At 38.0% G+C, this 20,283-nt stretch overlaps 1 protein-coding gene across 1 annotated transcript in view; it reads left to right on the top strand.

Annotated features, from left to right (window-relative positions):
• The window catches only part of LMBRD1 (LMBR1 domain containing 1), a 72,023-nt gene that overhangs the window by 14,082 nt on the left and 37,658 nt on the right, over window positions 1-20,283 (top strand). The window contains exons 4-7 of the mRNA XM_008502297.2: window positions 2,634-2,731; window positions 3,688-3,755; window positions 9,811-9,899; window positions 12,119-12,192. Coding sequence (XP_008500519.1) covers window positions 2,634-2,731; window positions 3,688-3,755; window positions 9,811-9,899; window positions 12,119-12,192 — 329 coding nt within the window. The remainder of the gene's footprint in view (window positions 1-2,633; window positions 2,732-3,687; window positions 3,756-9,810; window positions 9,900-12,118; window positions 12,193-20,283) is intronic.

A 20,283-nucleotide genomic window follows, 5' to 3' on the forward strand; every position in this document is an offset into this window, starting at 1 on the left:
TTTATTTCAAAAAACTCAGTATTTATATGGTCATGGTATTGAACTGTTATGGCACCTGTAAAGGTTTTGGTTTGTAGAATCACTTCTGACTTAAGCTCTACTGTGCTAGTTTTAACATCCTAGTTTATCATTTGAGTTGAGAGGTATCACTGAATCATCCTAGAAGCCTGGAGTAGCTTCAAGGCTTAAAAAGACTTAAAAGAATAAGGTGTGTTAAACTTTTTGATAAGTCAGCTGCCAAGCACTTGTGAAAGTCATACCAATAGCAATAAGTGAAAATACTGCTTTTGGTAGCATTTCTTAACCAGAGTTGAAAAGTTTGTGTACTTGCTGTGTGCTGTTCAGATGCTTGTGCTATGAGTGGCTTTTTCAAAACCTGGTGAAGGCTGGACAAACTATGTATCAATTCAACAGCCCTAATCCAATTAAATCAGACAATTCAGTGAAAGGTTCAGTTGGAAAGCATAGCTGCTTGTCAGTAGCCATTGGGAGTAGCTGTGTGCCAATATACTAGTAGCAGGTAAAATAACCACTTAAAAATAACCACTTAAAAACTTATCGGTATGAAGAATTACAGGAAACCAGTTGCAGAGAGAAAATGATTTACAGTTTCATAATATGGTGATAAACCATTAAAAATTCAGGATAGAGATTAGCTATGTGTTCGGTAGCACTGTTGGTTTAAATTCAAAAAAGTAACTTTACTGTCAGAAGTTTGAGCTGTGTGCCCTTAGTATTGGTTTAAGTTACTGCAGCAACAGCATTTAGGTAGTACCTGTGTTTGGGTAGTGTAGTTGTAAATGGTACTTTTTTTTCACATATTTCATAGGTATTATCCCAAATTTGAGTGTTTTGTCCTTCATCCCTTTGGAAAAAATGGTGGGTCAGTGGCCTTGTCTAATGTACTACAGCTATACCCCATAAACAACATGCTGAAGTTAGTATAGTAGAACTTGGAAGTGGGGATATTTTCTGTGCTTGAGTGACCTCTATAGGCTGATCATTCTGATCTTTGGTTAATGATGCATGTAATTTGCCTAATTTACTGGCACAGTGCAGTTGGAATTTAGGACTAGCCTAAAAAAGGCAGACTTGTAGATAAGGGAGGCTTGCTTTCTCAAATTTTTCACAATGTTGAAGCAGTTAAGTGCTGAAAAGGTCTTAGAAGTTTTATGTGTCTTAGAACCTTGAATTACATGCTCCTGGCAAATGTGAGAAGGTTTATGAACTAACCAACAACTTGTTCCATGTGGTCACTGCTGTATTAACTCGGCATCTGAAACAGCAGATACATATAACATATCAGAAGATTTTTTGTAAAGAATGAATTCTGTTTAGAAATAGTTTCTCATTTAGGTTCTAGGTATGATACTTTGCTTATATACCATCTTCAGTAAAAATTATGAGGAGATAGATTTCTTTAAAAACATGGGTACTGTGAGGAGCACACTAGCCAAGATAAGAAGCTACAAACTTAAGTTCAGAATCATTGTTTGTTGGGGATGGGAAGGCACTAATTAGTTATGCAAAATGAGGCAAAGATTAAAAATAGACAAAGATAAAGGATTTGTGTGGACCTGAGCATGTATATTTAACCTCTCAAAGGGGGGTGACTTTGTATTTACAAGAAGTTGTGTGGTACTTTTAATGTTTTAGGGCTTGGTTAGCTGCTCTAATATACCTTTCCTGTGGGATGCAAATACTACAACATACTGCATGATAGTTTTTAGTTTCCCAACGGACTTCTGAAATATTCATGGTATAGGATATTTTCAAATATTGTAGGATTTTGCTAAACAGTGGTATCCTAAAAATTATATAACTTACATTACATGGAGATGAAGACTTAAATGTGAAATTCTTGATGCAAAATTGGTCTCATCCATTCATAACACTGGCTTAATCAGTCCAGTTGATTTTGACTAGCTTTTCTAATGTTTTCAAACTTGCCAGTTAGTATTTGAAGACTTATACATTAGTTTAACCCTGCACTTCTGTTAAACTGGTTTAAAGTCTCCTAGGATCACCTGTGCAAATAATGAGAGTATGACTCTTTAGTGGCTACTCAGATAAATGTCTGTGGTAATCTCCAATTAGTCCCTGCTTTAAAAAAAAGGATGAGCAACAATATTATATTGCAACAGCTTCTTCTATTCTGTGAATTGAGGGAATGAATAACAGAATCATGCCTTCCATTTCTAATATATGTGCATTACTACTAGAACATCCCCAAAATAAAGTCCAATGATAAAATAGCTTAACATTTTATATATTTTTGTATACCTCTTATATGAACAACTTCTTTTATCAGGTAGCACAGCTTGCTTCAACTCTCTATTAGCTCTGCTACTTCTCCAATGTGCTAGTCCGGTATATGATCAGCAAACAGATGTTTACTTTTAGTCTTTTTATCACTACTGAATTGAAGGCTAGTCAAAAGGGTTAATTCTGTAAATAATTTGGAGTGAAAAAAAGTAATAATTCATATGCTGTCCAGTAAACAATTATAACAGTGCTTGAATTAGAGCTAGAATGAGTAAACTAATGTTTGATGATTTCCTTTGAATTACTATGCAGTAAATTAAGTTCCAATGTAAATTTGTCTCTTCACTTAATGAAATTATTTCTCCTAGCTTTGTACTCCATCATACTGTTCTGCGTTTTTCTGTGGATTCCCTTTGTCTATTTCTATTATGAGGAGAAGGAAGAAGATGATGGCAACACGTGCTCAGTAAGTTGACTCTAGCAAATGTATCAAGCAGTGAAATGACAAATGAATGCAGTCAAAAATGAGAGCAAGAATGATTGAATACTACTATTTTAATACCATTGCCAAGTCTATTACTATGGGTCCTTTAAAATACTGAGGCAGCTCTTAATAACACTCAGTCTGACACAGTCTACTCTAAGCACTGTGGTCTGGCATGAACTGAAACTTCAGTGAAATAAGTACATGACATCAGAATTACCATGAATTCTTTCAACTTCCTACAAATTTATTTGAGCCTGATTTCATATACAGTAAGTTGAAATGTCTTGCATGAGATTTTTCATAAAATAGAAAACCTGTATGAACAGGTTTTAAAGCAGGAAGTTGGAAGATTATAGTGATTCTGAGATGGAAGGTACTCACACTTGGTTTCCTTCTTGTATCGGTTGAATTTTTCTTGAAGTACCTGTAGTAATGTACCTGAAGCTAGCACTTGGTTATTTTTGTAATACATTCAAGATTTTTGATATGCACAACATCCTGGGGAATAAAGTAAATAAATGCATGCCAGTAAGATACTAGCTTCTCAAATGAAAATATTTTTTTCCCAAGAGTCTTTTAATCATAGTGATAATTTCCCCCTTTCTTCAGTTGTAACCTTGACATCAGAAGAGTTTTAATCAGAGCCTTAATAGAGCATTGGCAATTTTTTTTTTAGTGGATTTGCACTGATCACATGTACCTTGGCTTCTGGCCATAGCTGCTCAAGTGCTTTGTTTATGGTGGAAGCATAATTCAATCTCATTACTCATAGCTATAAGACTCTTCAAGACTGCCTAAATCTAAACTACTCATGTTTTCTGTGGAGGTTCTTTATCAAACACTGGTTATGCGAAGTATGCTTTGTCATAATTTGTTGAACAAATCCCTTTGGATTTATTCTCTCTTAATATATTAACTTTCTCTTTGATATACAGCAGGTTAAAACTGCATTCAAATATACTTTGGGATTCATCACAATTTGTGCAGTTCTTCTCTTAATTGGGTGAGTATTTATGTATTGAACATTAGCAGGCCATATGCTGACTAGAACCCCAAACTGAATTTTGTTTTATGTGAGTTTAGAAAGGTAGATTTGTGTTGCACTCAATCCATATAATGGCTATCTTGCTTAATCTCTTAAAGGGCTTAACTGTTTTAAGAATTAGATACCTTAAAAAAAAAAACAGCTTAACTGAAAACTGAAAGGTTTGTGTTTTTTAAGTGTGGAGGTAATTGTGTTTGTTTTGCCTGCATGTGCAGTGTAAACACCCATCAAGGATGTGATGGCTATGGAGTTTAATTACAGCTGTATTGATAAATCACTGTGCAACAGGTATTAAAATATTTTTTCTGTTTTCTGCCTCTATCAAATACTTTCATGGACACAGTTTGGTGTTGTACAGTTAGTACCTTCCTTTATAAATGAAAGTATTCTGTGAAGGATGTAAGTATAGTGTGGAGTTGTGCCTTGTGTGATAAAGACTTTGCTGGTATTTGTTTGGAAGGTGGACATTACTGAAGTGGGCAACATGTTTGCATCAAGGGCTGTTATTTTGAAACTCCAAACACTATTACAAATGCACTTTATGATCACCATTAAGTATGAGATGCATACCAATATCAAATGTTTTTCATGTCTGCTATGTCATTAGCATTATAGCATCCTGACTGCAGCAGTAGAGTTGTTAACAAAATGTATGCTTAAGTGATCCTATTCAAGTACTGGAGTATGGAGTAGAAACTAGAGTGCAATTAATGCTTCTAATTGTATACCACTTTACTGGAAAATTGTTTCTACTTCTGATGAACTCTTAAGGTGAGTTTATTAAAAGTATTTTCTTTTCAGTTAAAAAGAACATTTGCTATTATGAGAAACTAAAGGAGTTTATGTTAGCTTGATCATACTCTCGAGATGCTACTCGACTTTGACAAAAGCTGTTTTTCTGACTGCCTCACATCGTAGGCATACATATGTACATTATGAGATAGCCAGTTGAAAAAAATTTGCAACACATATAAGTAGGTGCCAGCTGAATTCTTAGTGGTTGAAGTGGGTTTTTTTTGTCTTTTCCAGTAAAATGGACCTTTGTTCTTGACTTCCTACTTGTCTTCTCTGCTCTTGGGCTTGTTCTTTAAAGTCTTTACAACTTGTAAATTACAGTGGCACCCACGATCCCCTCTAATACTGTGAGATCTGACAGTGAGATTGACTTGTAAACCAGACAGCTGTTGTACCTGGGCTGGGACTTGGTTACAGAGCAGTGCTTCTCTGTAGGTACAGATTTGAAACCCACTGATTTAAATACTAGTAGCATCTGCTGCAGGACTCCTTTAGGTACTGAGAGACATTTTTGGTATCTCTGGGTTCTAAATGGAACAACTCTTCTGCTATTACTTGCAAAGCAAAGTTACTTGCTTTTGCTTCCTTTTAAGATGATAATTAAACAGTAGCATCATCCTAATGCTCTTTGAATGGAAAAGCACCCTTTTTAAATTTCTACCCTTTGCTGCTATAGAATACCATTATTGCCTGTCACCTTTAAGACAAGTTACAAGATTGAACAGCAGCCCAGTTTAGGAAGATAAATGAGGTCACTGAGATGAAGAAAAATGCACACTTAGGTTCTGGTGTAATCACAGACTCACCACAGTTGGAAAAGACCTCAAAGATCACTGGATCCAACTGTCAACATCCTCCATCTCCCTCCCCTCCCAAATAAAATATATCTATCAGTATCTGTATCACCCACTAGAGCATCTCCTGAAATGCTTCATCTGCTTTTTTTTTTTTTAAGTACTTCCAGGGATGGTGATTCCACCACCTCCCTAAGCAGCTATTTCTTCCTCAGATACAGCCATGACCTCTAATCCTATTAATATTCACTTGAGAGAACAGGTTAGTACCCACCTCCCTACAGCTTCCTTTCAGGTAGTTGTGGAGAGTGAGGAGGTCTTCTTTCAGCCTCCTTCTCCAAACTAAACATTCCCAATTCCACACATCAAGAGCAAGGTGGTTAGGATGGTTTCGTGCTACCATTCCTAGCAAATAGTCAGTTGTGACTATTGTATGTGACTAATGTATCATATCAAGACAATCTTTGTTCTGAATGATTTAGTAAGTAATCTGTTTTAATTATAACAAATCAATAAATAGCTTGGTTCCTTTAAAGACACTTCTACACAAGAAGTCCCTACATCTTTTCTGGTCAGCAGTCTTCAAGGAAACCATAGAAGCTGGAGTAAGATTGAAGTTTGAGTCTTATTCTTACCTGGATGTTTACCTTGCTTGACTGGAGAGCTATATGACTATTTTGGGGAACATGTTTTGTGACAGGTGATCTTGAAGTTTGTTCTAAGTTCATAACAGCTCAGTGAGCAGCATTCTGTTATCTAAATTGTTAGTGAAAGGAGTTTATTCCTCTCACTGCTTCAGTTAAAAGATTCTTGCTGTGGCAAAAACACGTACGTGTGTAGTAACACATTTTGCAGATAAATAACTTGATGCAGAGTATGGGGCAAACATACTGGGATACTTGGAATTAATATTTACTTGTGATGCCTTTCCCTTTTGTCACGGTTTAACACTGGCCCGGCGATTAAACTGAATAACAGACGCTCTCTATTAATCTCTCTCTCCTTGATAGAGAAAGGAGAGAGAATAAGGGAGAGAGACTTATGGGTTGGAAACTAAACTACACAACTTTAATGAAACAGTAATGATAAATAGGTAAAATTACTAAATATATACAAATATACAGGAAAATGGATACCACATTCCTCCCCCCTCTCCCACGTCACCCAATAACTCTCACGTCACCACTGAGGCTGTAGGGCAGCCCTGGGAAAGTCCAGGCTGGACTCCTGGAGTCGGCAGCAGTCGGGAACCGGAGGCAGGAACACACAGATATGGGCTGGCATGGATCAGGACCACAGGCAAACGAACGGACGGGATCCTTCCAGGATGCCGGGTGAAGGAAGGGAAGCAGGAAATCAGGAAAAGATCTGGCTCGGCCCTCGTGATGCCTCAAATTTATACTGAGTGTGACGTATATGGGATGGAATACTCTGTTTGGTCAATTCTGGCATCTATCTTGTCTGTTCCTCCCCAAAGGAGGGCTCAGGTGGGACCTCTGTATCCTCCTGGACGGTAAAATGTTTTCCTCAGAGCTGAGCAGTGTCCTTGGCTCTGCATACCAGTCTCTAGCAGTAACTATAAACATCAAATGTTATCAGTCCTAGAAACACACACTGTCTGAGAAACTTGCTGTTAATTTCAGCAGTGCAACTACTTACAAGAGACTTAGCTAAAAGTAAAAGTACAAAACAGAAAATCACCTTTATCCTGGCCCAAACCAGGACACCTTTTTAGAAGTCATCTTGAATATAGTTTGCTGTAAATATGTGCAGGGGGCAAGGGGCTTCAGATACTACAATCTACAGTGTGACACGCAACAGCCTGGTCTGAACTAAAATTTTCTTTTGATGCTAATGGATTTTTGGTTCTGAAAGGATTGACTCACTGTCAGTTTGGAATTCAACAGCTTACCTTAAATTTTCTAGAACCATTAGCTTTTACAAAGTTATGAATATATATGTAATTAGCCTATAAATAATTATGCAAATTATATTTTAGCAGAACTCACTTGAAGGAAATGAGTTTAAATCTCATGTGTTACAAATTATTTTCCTGGGGATGAGAGTTAATGGCATTCTTTGATTTAAAGATCAAACTTGGCCCATCTATACACCTGTGTCTTATTAGCCCTGCCAAAAGTTAATAGTCTAAAACTGCTTGTCTTGCATTTGCTTTCCTTGTTCTGCAGCCAAGATATTGATCTAGATCTTAATCGTAATATTCCCAGTATGTTTTTTCAACAGCATTGCAGTTTTCTTCCACTTTTAAAATTACTGCAGTTAATAATTTCATTGCTCTCCAAAACTCCCAGTGTAAGAAATCACATGGTAGTTGAGTTGTTCTATTTGCTTGTATCAACTGAATTTTCAGCTAAACCTGTAAAATCTTGCACTGGCACTTGTCCAGCGGACTGACTTACATTGCATCACAGGGATGATAGGTGAGTGGAGTTATTTAGCATGGAAACTTCTTATTCTGGTGATTGCTACAATAGCTCTCAGCTACATTGACCATTCAGTCAATATAGCAAGATACCCAAGGCTTTTGTCAAATTTCTGCTTGTTCAGGGGGCATGAAGAATAGGCTTAGACTGCTGTGTGCTACGCTGGTGGAATGGATGGGCTGTTTGTTAGAGATTCTTTGGGAGTGTGGACTGCTTGCAAGCCTGCAGATGGATAGGAATGCTAACTCCTCTTACTCTCATTGCCTGCTAAGCTACAAGCCAGAAGTCTGTTCAAGTGACCTAGCTAGCCTTCTGGCTAGTTTGTTACTAGCTGAGTGCTCTGTTCAGGAGGGGAAATAACATTCACGCTTGCTTGGGACTAAGATGTGTGAATTTAGAGTTCCTGCATTCTTTTGAGTTCCTCAGTGCATGGAACAAGAGCAGGAGCAGAATCAAGTGTTCCTCTCTTTCTGTCAAGGTTTAGCTGAGTACAGAATTCAGTGTGTATAGTGGGTACTGTGGCTGCTTTGTTCTTTGGCATGCAGTTGGAGAGAGCCTCAGGGGAAAAAAGCCCTGTTGCTTTTTGGAGGAAGGGAAAAAAGGCAAGCCAGCTAGAAATTTCCCAAGATGTTCTTACATCTCAATTTTTTCCTACATATGATCCACAGATAGCAAGTTCATATTGATGCTAAAATAAAAGGACATGCTCTTACTTAGTTTCCTAGTCTCCTAATGCTTTGTAGCAAATAAACCTTCAGTTACTGTGTTTCTGTCTTTTAGAGGTAGAAATTTTGACTTTGATAGCTATATCTTGCTCTTGCCTGGATGCTCTTTTACAAGAAGAATTACTACAAACTAAGTTAGTGAGCATGTATCAGCTTAAGTAAATGATAGCCTTAATCTACCTCTTGCACAGCTAAGAAACTAAAAGTCAAGCATTTTTTAAAAGTTAAGACTTTAAAAATAAGTTTTGACTTTGAAGAACATAGTTTTTTGCACTAAGGTTTGGAACACACATTTATATTCTGTACTTGAAATTTGATGCTCATTCCTGGAAGATGCGTGTTTGCTGTTTGCTTTCTTATTGGGACTTGAGGCAGGAATTTATGTACCTTTCATACAAATGTCCAAAAGATATTTCTGAGAAGTCTTTCTGGACTTTGATTTGGCTTCTCACATTCTTTACCTAAACAGTTGCTCTCCAAATCTGAATGTGACTTATAGGCATTCTGGAAGCTATGGGTTCAGATTGGTGTGGAAGTACTGGTTTTTCAGCTGTTATAAAAGTACCTGTTTGGGCTATGGAGATGCTGAAGAATTACTCTTGTTATTGGATTGTAGATGGGGAGACTGACAGCAGGAAGCTTTCAAATACAGGCCTGTTTTGTCTGACTTTCTTCTGAGTGTTTTGCTTGTCTCTGCTAATTGGAAGGTCAAAAATATTCAATGAACTTCTCTGCAGTACAGTTCTGTGGGGCAACTACAGAACAAGGAATAGAATGCAGCAGATTTGTTAAAGTTCTAGTAATGGAGGATAAACATGTGACTTTTAACCGTAATTATAGGAATCTTTTTTTTATAGCTTCTGGAGGTGTGGATGTACAAGAGAATTTGTCTCAATTGATGCTCAAAGTCTGGGTGTTCCTTTGCACATCAGTCAAACAACAGTAAATCAGATTAATACATCTTTTAACAATGCTTGAATATAGAGTCCTTATCTCTGTTAGGACCTTTAAATAGAAAATCATGTTTATTGACCTTGGATCTGACTTGGTGTGCGTGCACACACACACACATGCGCTATGCTGGTCTAAATACTGCATTTGAGGGGAATGTGAATAAAATAAAACACTGCATTCAGAATTTTAACCTGGTGTCATACAATTTTTTCTTCAGGAATAAGTGGATGTCTTTTCCTAACTTGGAAGTAGAATGCTTTTGATATTTGGCTAATTAAATCACTTTTTTGCTTTGTTACAGTGCTTTTGTTCCTTTGGATATTCCCAACAAGAATAATTCCACGGAGTGGGAGAAAGTGAAACTCTTGTTTGAAGAATTTGGAAGCAGCCGTAAGTTGGAGATTTGTTCTGAGCTTTGCATGACCTGCAGATAACTTATTCTGGCATACTTGTTATTGACTGAATAAGAAAACTTTTTTGGTGGCAGTTTTCTAACTTGACTAGCTGCTCACTAAACTACATCATATTGCATATTGCATTTAACCTTTAGCTTCTGCAGTTCATGTACTTAGCCAGGGTTTGTTTCAAGAGCAAAGGTGTGCTGTGTTTTATAGGTGAGCTACCACAGACTTTGTAAATGTAGCCTGAAAAATGGTGACTAAAAGTTAACAAGCATTAATCCAAATGCATAACTATTGTAATTTTTCTGCCACATTCTTGCTATGTATCAGAATAGTGGCTTCTGTCTGAATGTTTTAGAATACAATCCTATGATTCTTGGTCAGGTTATATTCTGCGTTATTCTAGGAATTTTGTGCTGACTAAAAGTTCCTAGCAATGCAGCTTGCTATCTCTGTCAGCAGTTGGTGTATTCCTTCAGGTCCCATCAACTTTGTATGTCCAATTTACTTAAGCGTTCTTGAACCTGATCTGTCTTGTTTTTATTTTTGGTGCTACCAGCATTATCTTGTAGGATCAGGGTGAGCATTATCTTGTAGTGCTCAGAGTGAAGACACCTCAGATCATTTAGTCACATCTGCTCAAAGGTAGAAGCTGTAAGATTAGACAAGGTTGTTCAGGACTTTATCAGCTAGCTCTTGAAAAACCCTTAAGGATGGAGGCTTTCATCTCATGGTGAAAACCAAAACAAACCTCTTATCCAGTGTGGTTATATGGACTGTTGCCCATTTTCTTGTACTCTGCTATGTACTACTGAAAAGCTGGTATTCACCTGTTGATAAGCAGGTCTGTCCAAAGCTGTTTTGCTCTGGGCTGAACAAGCCTGGCTCCCTCAACTTCTCTGCACAATGTGTGCTCCAGTCTCTGACCTACTTAGCTCTTCCCTTAACTTGTTTGTATTTATTAATCTTGCCTGCAGTGGGGGACTCAAGGCTGGTTGTGGTATTCCCTATATGGTCCCTTCCTTTAATGGATGGGCATGATCCTGTTAATACAGCCCAGGATGCTTTTGGATTTCTGTGCTGCCAGAGTACACTGCTGGCTTACCTTAGCTTGCTGTCTGCCAAGGCAGGAGGTTTTGTGGAGCTAATTTGGAGCCAACAAGTCCCTGATCAGTCTTGTTATGAAAGTTTTTCATGTTTCAAAGCTAGAGAAATGAGGACAAAATTCTTACCCATCATCTTTACTTATACTTGTTTTCCTGTCTTTATGGAGACTTATTATTTTCCCTTTTCTGCAGTTAACCCAAGAATTTCAAAATACTAATTTTTGATGTTTGTTCTACATCCACTCAGTTTGCAGTGGGTTTATAAAAGGAATGCACACGCATCCAGAGGCAGACCTTGATATGCCAGCTATCTTCTGGAATACAATTACGAATTTTTTATCTAGCTAGTTTCCTAATGTTCCATTGAACACAGTTTAAACTTAAGTCGATACAATGTTTGCAAATGCAGGTATAGGAAGATTATCAAATGGGGTGTTTAGGTACATTGTGTGATGTGTTAGGGAATTACTCTTGTCAGAGCTCTTCAGATCATAGGAGAAGATTTCACAAATAGTATAGGGGGGACAGTGTCAGTTTAGTGGCTAGCTGTTTTTCCAATTTTAAACAAAATGTAGTATTTCAAACATTAATGTAAGCTTTAGGGAAGTTTTTTGCTATTATGTATTAAAAATATCAAAGAAAATATTTGTGCTGACAAGTCAGATTTGGTAGTGTTCTATTATTTTTTGGTATTTCTGGAAGGAGTCTTAGTGTTGGTCAGAAGAAAGATACAGCTTCTCATAAAGGATAACTATAACAGGGTTTCTCAGTCTGAGTTTAGCACCCTCTAAAGGCTGAGAATAAGTCTTGAAGAATCATTAGATAGCTATGGAAGAAAGTTCACCTAGTGGCTAGTCGACCACTTGAAACATCTGGATTTGGAGCAAAGGAGAGATGGCTGTCCTGCTTCTTGCAGTATTGGAGGAAGATGTATTGATGACAAGATTATGATAGGTGAATTTTTCATCTGAGTTTTTATGGCTGGTAACTATGTCTTAGTTGTTGTTTTTTTCTTCAATCTAATGGACTTAAATATCTTAATTAGTGAAGAAATGTTCTTCTACTTAAGCAATTTTCAACGGGCTTTTTTTTTTTTTTTCAGATGGCTTGACTGCTCTTTCATTTTCCATTAGTTCCTTGACTGTGATTGGAATGTTGGCAGCTATCACTTACACAGTAAGTTATTCTGCAAATGATTTAGCTCTTTTACATTCATGATACTTGCAGTTAGCATGGGCTATGCCTTGTAGAAAATTTATCATGCTAAGTAGCCTCAACAGTGTTCTAGCTCTGGATTGTTGTTGTTTGAAACACTACTGAGTTCTTGGAATGAGAGGAATAACTTTTTTACTGTAGATTTAAGAACCACTGTTTCAGAACTAGAGCCCAAATCAGATCTAATTTTGGTGTGTTTCTGCAAGGGGAAGTCACATTATTCCTTATGGCTTGTAACATGCACTCTGTGGCTCCTCCTGGTTTTAGGTTTATCCATACAGCAGTGAAAATTAATATTGCTCTTTTTTATTCATTGGATTACAGCATGACTGGGAATTGATCTGGTCAGTTTATTATACTGAATATAACCTTTACTGCAACTTTCTACATTGATGTTTTTGTCTCTGCGAAACTTTAAAATGAAGTCTTGCAGAGTAAATTGATTTGTAAAGATGTATGCAATATTCTTGACCATAACTGTTTCTTTAGAAGGCTGTTCCACAAAAGATTAAGTGTCTTCAGCGGAGCATTGCTTCATGGTTCTGTGTTTCTAGAGTTTGAGTAAGGATATATCTAGGTATGTCCAGGATTCAGTTTTAGGTATGAAGAGTCTATAGCATCTTCTGTAGTGTTAGCCTTAGATCAAGAATAGCGAAAAAGTTAAAAACAAATAGAAATTGAAATTGTTTAAAGGCTTTTCTTCTAAAGTCTCAGGAATGTTCTTGTTAGTTCTAGGCATGCAGCTGAACTACTGCAGTTGTTACAGTAGCTTAGAAGGATTCAGTGTCCATTCTGTAAATCATATTTAAGATTTGTTAAACTCCCTTACTCTTGCTTTGATATGCAGAGGAAAGGAACCATTTCAATTTTACTAGCTTTTGCCAACATTTGAAGTTCAAGTGATCACTTGCTTTTCTATTGTTTTATTTCTTCAGTCACAGAATAATCATCCTGTTTGTAATGCTATGTGTATTAAGTAGGCATCAAGGTGAAGTTTAGTAATAAAGATGAGGCTTTAAAGCTTAAGATAACTGCAAACAAAGCTTTAAAATTTCTGAGAAGTCAGCATTTTCCTGATAAGTTTTAATCTTAAAGTTTGTGTCCTGACTAAAATAACTCCCTCTTCCATTGCAGACTGGCTCTAGCATAGTGAAGTTGTTCCCATATTTATTCCCATCTTTACTAGTGAATTCTAAGTGGCTCTGTAACACCAGCTCATCAAAGAAGTTATTTGCAAGCATTGCTAGCCAAGGATTTGTTTTGTGGTCACTTGTCAGGCAAAGGATAAATGGATAAAATTGTCATAGAACAAAGATACATAAGAGGAAGAATGGTTTAGTCATAATTGGGTAAGAAGTTAAAGTACCTGCTAAATGCTACCTTTAGTACTGTTAAACAAATCTAAATTGAGTAACAGGCATAGCTAATGATTTTCTGCCTCTTTATACTAGTGACTTAAGCTGCTGTAAGTTACAGAAGGATTAGGGGTGGTAATTCAATACAGGATCCTAGATAGAAGTGTATGAATGTTGACAGCAGCTTGGTGGTTGTCAGGCTGCAGTTAGCTTTTTGGCAGATCAGCCAATAGGTATCTCAGGTGAGCTGAATTGCTTTTATATCCATAGACTACATGCTTTAACTTGACCCAAATCATAAATTTTATTAATTTAAGCCTTTTCTGACTAACATGGGTGACTAAATCAGGCTATATTGCTGAGATGTGTGCTAGCCAAAAAAAAGGTCCAGATCTTACCTAAGCCTGTAATAAAATCTCAGCTTGTAAATTTATTTCCTTTAATTATTGAAGGAAAGCTAAATCTATTATTCAGTTACATTTCTGCAGAGCACGTGTAGTGTAGTGTTTTTAACCTCTGTAAGACTAACATTAAGAACAAATAAATTAGCTGGGAAAATATCTTGTTTTTCCAAGCAGTTGGCAAGTATGGCTTTTATAACCGGTAAGCATCTTTATGCCTCTAATATAAAGATTATTGTGAACAAATTTAGTGCTGACTGAAATGTAAACAATGTTTAAAAAAGTAGTGCTTGGAAGTATTTTAATTTATTGGTAATATATCCTATTTCTAGTGAGAGTTTCCCAGGCTTTTTTTTCCTGTTATTTCAGTGTAATTTCCCTGTTTGTTTGAGCTCACATTACTTGTAGGCACCATTTAACTGAGTATCATGATTGGCTTCTGTCCTTATGACTAGCTGAACCTGAAAATGTGATTTCCATTTCATGTTCAGTAACTTAAATGTGCTGTCTGTGTGACTTCTCAGATGAAGACAGTGTCTCTACCCTCAATGTTGTAGCCTTAGTCTTACTATATTTAGGACTTTGTACAGCTACTGGGTGGTAAATTAGGTGAAACGTGAACGAAAATAGTCTTCTCTGAATGCCTTAATTACTGAGATTTTAGGCTAATTTATTGCTTTGAAAACTTCAAGCTGTCCATTTAGCTGCCTGAAGCATGGAAAATAATTGCTTACTTTCAACTGCTGAATTTGATTCTTCTGAAACTATCTCTTCTGGTTTACAGTAGATGTTAAGGCAGCATAGGGGGAATGGAAGTGCTGTTTCACAGAAATTTTTAGGAGTGTGCTCACACAGGAAGTTGCAGTCCATCCACATGTGAGTCTGTTTTCAGGTGATCTTACAATCCTATGCTGAAACAGTGGCTGGTTTTGATACATGGATGGATGGAGCTACAAATATCACAGACAGTGAAAACCACACATTAGGTCTGTGTTCTCAAAGCTGAAGCAGGAATGGCTTTGTGGAGTTTTTTTTGCCCACTGCCAGTAAGTCATATGTCCATATGTAAGCCACTTGCACCCGTAAGTGCATGATAGCATGAGCAGTGCTGTTCTCATCATCTGAAGAATGAATTACCAGTGTGACATAGATATACCATGAATACCATCTACCTGCATTCCAGTTTATATTGTGGCTGGACTTCTCCCAGTGTTATGCATTCATGCAAAACTTATTTCAGTAGTGAAAAGTTCTTGGAAATGGGCTATCCCATTTCCCTAAGACTCAGGTAGATTTTTGCCCAGAGATGTTTGTCTCAGTCTCTACCAGTTTGTGTTACTCCACTCCCTCCTCTTGGGAGAAGCAGCATGATTTTGGAAAGAGGAAGAGTAATTGTTTGTGAATTCTTTTGCTATGTTCACTACAAAAGAAAAATCGCCTCTTAATAAGACAAAGGCATAAGTACAAAGGCAAGTCTGTGAAGCATTGTCTATAATGCATGCCTCTGGCATTAGAACCTGACAAGTAAGGAGTTGGACACCTCTATTTTTCAGCCATCCTTCTGCATGCCTATCAAATTGTCCTGTTTTATAAAGGTGGGAGGCCTTTGTCTGCTGTCATCAATTTGTTGGTTGGTAATCAGTTGCAGATTGGTTTTCTCAAGCACAGAGAGTGCCTTTATATGTGGGGGAACACAAGAAAGAAGGCACATTCTTAAAAATTATCCAGAAAAAAGGTAGAGAGATGGGGACACAAAGTGTTATCAGAGTTGCCTTCCTGAATAGAGATGATCTCAGATCTTGGTTAAGAATTGGGTATTGTAGTACAGCATAACTGAATTGTTTTGATGTCCCCCTGATTTCTTAATAGCCACAGTTTGCTTCATGTCAGTGTTGCAAGGAGAGGTGCATTTTTATTTATTTTTTCTATATTTACTTTTCTATTGTGAAGGTGTCATGGTTTAACACTGGCCCGGCGATTAAACCGAATAACAGACGCTCTCTATTAATCTCTCTATCCTTGATAGAGAAAGGAGAGAGAATAAGGGAGAGAGACTTATGGGTTGGAAACTAAACTACACAACTTTAATGAAACAGTAATGATAAATAGAAAAATTACTAAATATATACAAATATACAGGAAAATGGATACCACATTCCTCCCCCCTCTCCCCCAATAACTCTCACGTCACCACCGAGGCTGTAGGGCAGCCCTGGGAAAGTCCAGGCTGGACTCCTGGAGTCGGCAGCAGTCGGGAACTGGAGGCAGGAACACACAGATATGGGCTGGCACGGATCAGGACCACAGGCAGACGAACGGACAGGATCCTTCCAGGATACCGAGTGAAGGAAGGGAAGCAGGAAATCAGGAAAAGATCAGGCTCGGCCCTTGTGATGCCTCAAATTTATACTGAGTGTGACGTATATGGGATGGAATACTCTGTTTGGTCAATTCTGGTATCTATCTTGTCTGTTCCTCCCTAAAGGAGGGCTCAGGTGGGACCTCTTTACTCCTTCTGGACGGTAAAATGTTTTCCTCAGAGCTGAGCAGTGTCCTTGGCTCTGCATACCAGTCTCTAGCAGTAACTATAAACATCAAGTGTTATCAATCCTAGAAGCACACACTATCTGAGAAACTTAGCTAAAAGCAAAAGTACAAGACAGAAAATCACCTTTATCCTGGCCCAAACCAGGACAGAAGGAAAAAAATCTAATTTAAAATCTAATGAAAGCTGCATTGTAATCAGTGGTATGTTAGCACCTACTTTCATACCTAATCAAGAATGGTTTAACACTGAATGCCTGCTACTTAACACAAAACCCAGTAAAACTAAATGGGAATCCTCTGCCCATTCTGATTCTGGCTGATTGATTTAATCTTAATGTTTGTGGAAGAGTACCATGAAGCAGATGTATGAAGTGATTCTGTGTCTCTTGAAGTACAATTTATCCATTCTACAATTAAACAAATTAGCCGTACTGTTTTGTGTGGCCTTCAGTGTGAAAAATGAGATTATGGCAGTTCCAAAATTGCATTTCTGCATTGTGGTAATACAAAATACTGTAGAGAAGTTGGGCAAAGAGGCTTTGATACTGGCAGCAAGCAGCCTTGACTTGGAGTAGATACTGAAAGCAAAAGCTTACTTCATGTGTACCCTCCAAGGCTTTCCCAATGAAAACATATTGTCTTGCTTCTGCAGGGAGTGATGTTCTTTGGATTATAAATAGCAACACTTGAAATTATGGAACTAACAAATTTACCCCAATGACTAATCTAGTTAAAATCTATTTTTTAAGGAGTACCATTAGCATTGATCCAGTATTCTGGGCTTCTGTTAAGGAGTAAGTTGATTTAATCTATTACTCTGCACTAATAGTTTACCATGCACTTCAATAATGAACAGGCTTCATCAGACTACACAAAATTGTAAAAATTTAGTATGGGAGTGTTTTTTTTTTTTTTCCTTTTGGGGGGGAGAGTGAAAGAGGTAGGCGGGGGCCAACGTGAATTGAAGTATTGTGCTGGACCAGACATGCTGACAAACTGAGGACTTATGTTATTGAGTGTGATAGGTAACACTACAGTCAGTATGGTGGTCAGTGTATTAGCTTGCCAGTTTTCATTTTCTGGGGTTTCAAACATCAAAATTGATTCACTGAGTTTGACTTGGTGAAACTTAAAGGAAAGAGCTTTTCTCGTTGTCTGAGGAAAACCGCAGAATTTTGCTGTTAACTCGGGAATGTCTCCCAAGCATCTGAATGGAGTAGCATGAAATATACTGTTAAAGCCAGAGAGAGTAGAGAAACAAAACTTATTCAGTATGAAAAATTACTGAGTTGCTTAATTTCTGTGAAATACTAATTAAATATCATGAGGAATTAGTAATACATATTGAATTTGAAGGCATCTCATCTCTGGCAGTAAATCATTGGGAGGGTGCTAACATAGAAACAGAAATTACCAGTTTAAGGAATTTTTGTGAAAGTTACTTCCCCTAAGGAAGATCAGAGTTTCCCCAAAATTACTTTCAGTGATGACTGAATGCAGAAGATAGTGTGGATTTTTGCAGATGCTGTTGGTTAAAAGCAGGAGCTATTGTAAGAATTAGATTTTTGTTCAAGTTTTATATTTGCTATGAAATATCTTCAGAAGTCAACAGCTAATGTTTGAATGAAAGAGCAAATTAAATGTTGTATGGAATTTCTTAACATCATGTCATGATCTATGAGGAGTAAAAGGAGTGTTTAGAGAGAGAGGATCTTAACTGTACACTAAGTGGAAAATATATTGGCTTGTTCTGGTTAGTTTTCCATTGGAATATGGTTTTTGCAGTCCTGCATAATGTGGCTACTGTGGCTTCTCTGGACCTATAACAGTGTCTGGCTGTGAACTGTTTTGTTCTCAAGTGTGAACCTTTTTCAATACTGTTACACTTCCATAGGAAAAAGAGTTTCTCTAGCACTTGATTGCAAAGGGAGGTGAAAGGTGTCTAGAATGAGACTAAGCATTTACGATAGTGTATAAAGACAAGCTGAAGCAGTTGTCTTAGTTGCATTTGAAAAGTCTATTGCCTTTTAAAAAAGTCTGTAGTGGTAAATTCTCAAATTGCCTCCAATATTTGCCCTCTAAACATATGTTCTGTTAAGTTTATTTGTTACTGTAGCCATTCTAATGAGCAGTCTTTCTTCCCACAGTACTTGTTTTACTAAGAGTTGTAAGAGTTGGGCACAGAACTGAACTCTCAATTTCTTTCCAACAATGTGTAACTCTTTATGGAGTGTTCCAAACTTAGTTTAGCAGAAAAACCAATCCAAAACAACACAACAAAAAAAACCTTGAATGTGTGGCAAAACACAACACTGTATTAACAGCATAATTTGTTTGAAAGGTGAGTACTGTAGCGGGAGGAGCCATTCTTGCTCCTGGAGCTCGACGAGCTGCTGGTCTCTTCCAGGACTCCAGCCACCACACAGCGCTTCCAGGGTAGAAGTGTAGCGGGAAGAGCCTTTCTTGCTCCAGAGGCTCGACGAGCTGCTGGCCTCTCCATGCCTCACACCAGAGTGAGCTGAGGTCTCCTCTGTGGGTGTGTGTCCCACCTTTATTGGCCCCTGGTCTTGCTCATGCCCAATAGGGGCCTGTCCTACTCAGGCACAGGTGGACTCACACCCACTCACTGGCAATTCGAGGCACCTGATTTATCTTGCCTCTACAGAGTACTATTTCTGTACCCTATTTGTAGTGATGTAGTACGACTTTTTTGAAGTAAATCTGAATTTGGAGAGCAAGTTTATACACAGATTAAAAGGTACGCACTATGCACAAGGTTTCAAAAGCTGTATGCTGAAGATACAGAACTTCTTGTCAGTAATAGGTGTTTTCCAGATTCCAACTGGGAAGCCAAATCTTGCCCATGTTTTGAGAGTCTCCCATAAGAACCCTATAGAGAAGTTTATGAAATATGGTCTAGATTAGCTGACAGTGAGCTGGAGTAAAAGCTGGCTGAATGGCTGGAAACAGCAGATGGTGATCAGTGGAGTGAAGTCTAGTTGGAGGCTAATCACCAGTGGTGTATGCCCAAGGTCTATATTGCATCCAGTCCTGTTCAGCATCTTCATTAAGGATCAGGATGATGGGGCAGTGTACCTTCAGAAAGCTTCCAGGTGACACCAATCTGGGAGGAGTGGCTGATAGTCAAGAGGGTTGTGATGCCATCTGGGGGGACCATGACAGATGAAAGAAATGAGCTGAGAGGAACCTCTTGAACTTCAGCTAGGAAAAGTGTGAAATCCTGCAGCTGGGGAGGAACAAATCCAGGTACCTATATATGCAGGGGACCACCCAGCAGTAAAAGCACCTTTGAAGACAAGTACCTGGGGGTTCTGATGGACACTAAGGTAACCAGGAGCCAGCAATACATCCTTACTGCAAAGAAGTCTTAATGGAATCCTGGTCTGCATTAGGAGGCATATGATCCTTTTCCTCAGCTCATCCCTGGTAATGCCACACTTGAAGTGCTGTGTGCAGATCTTTTCTCCTCAGTATGAGGGAGATGAGGAGCCACATGAGGAGTGTCCAGTGAAGGGCCACCAAGATGGCTAAGGAACTTTTTTCCTCTGTGGAAAGGCTGGGTACTGCTTAACATAGAGAAGAGGAAAGCTCAGGATAAACCTTATCAATTTGTACAAATATCTGAAGGGAGAGTGCAAACAGTATGGAGCCAGGCTGCTTTTTCAGTGCTGCCCAGTGACAGGAGGTAATGGAGATAATGGGCACACACTGAAAACACAGGATGGTCC

Source organism: Calypte anna, chromosome 3 (genome assembly GCF_003957555.1).
Source record: "Calypte anna isolate BGI_N300 chromosome 3, bCalAnn1_v1.p, whole genome shotgun sequence".
Lineage (NCBI taxonomy): Eukaryota > Metazoa > Chordata > Aves > Apodiformes > Trochilidae > Calypte > Calypte anna.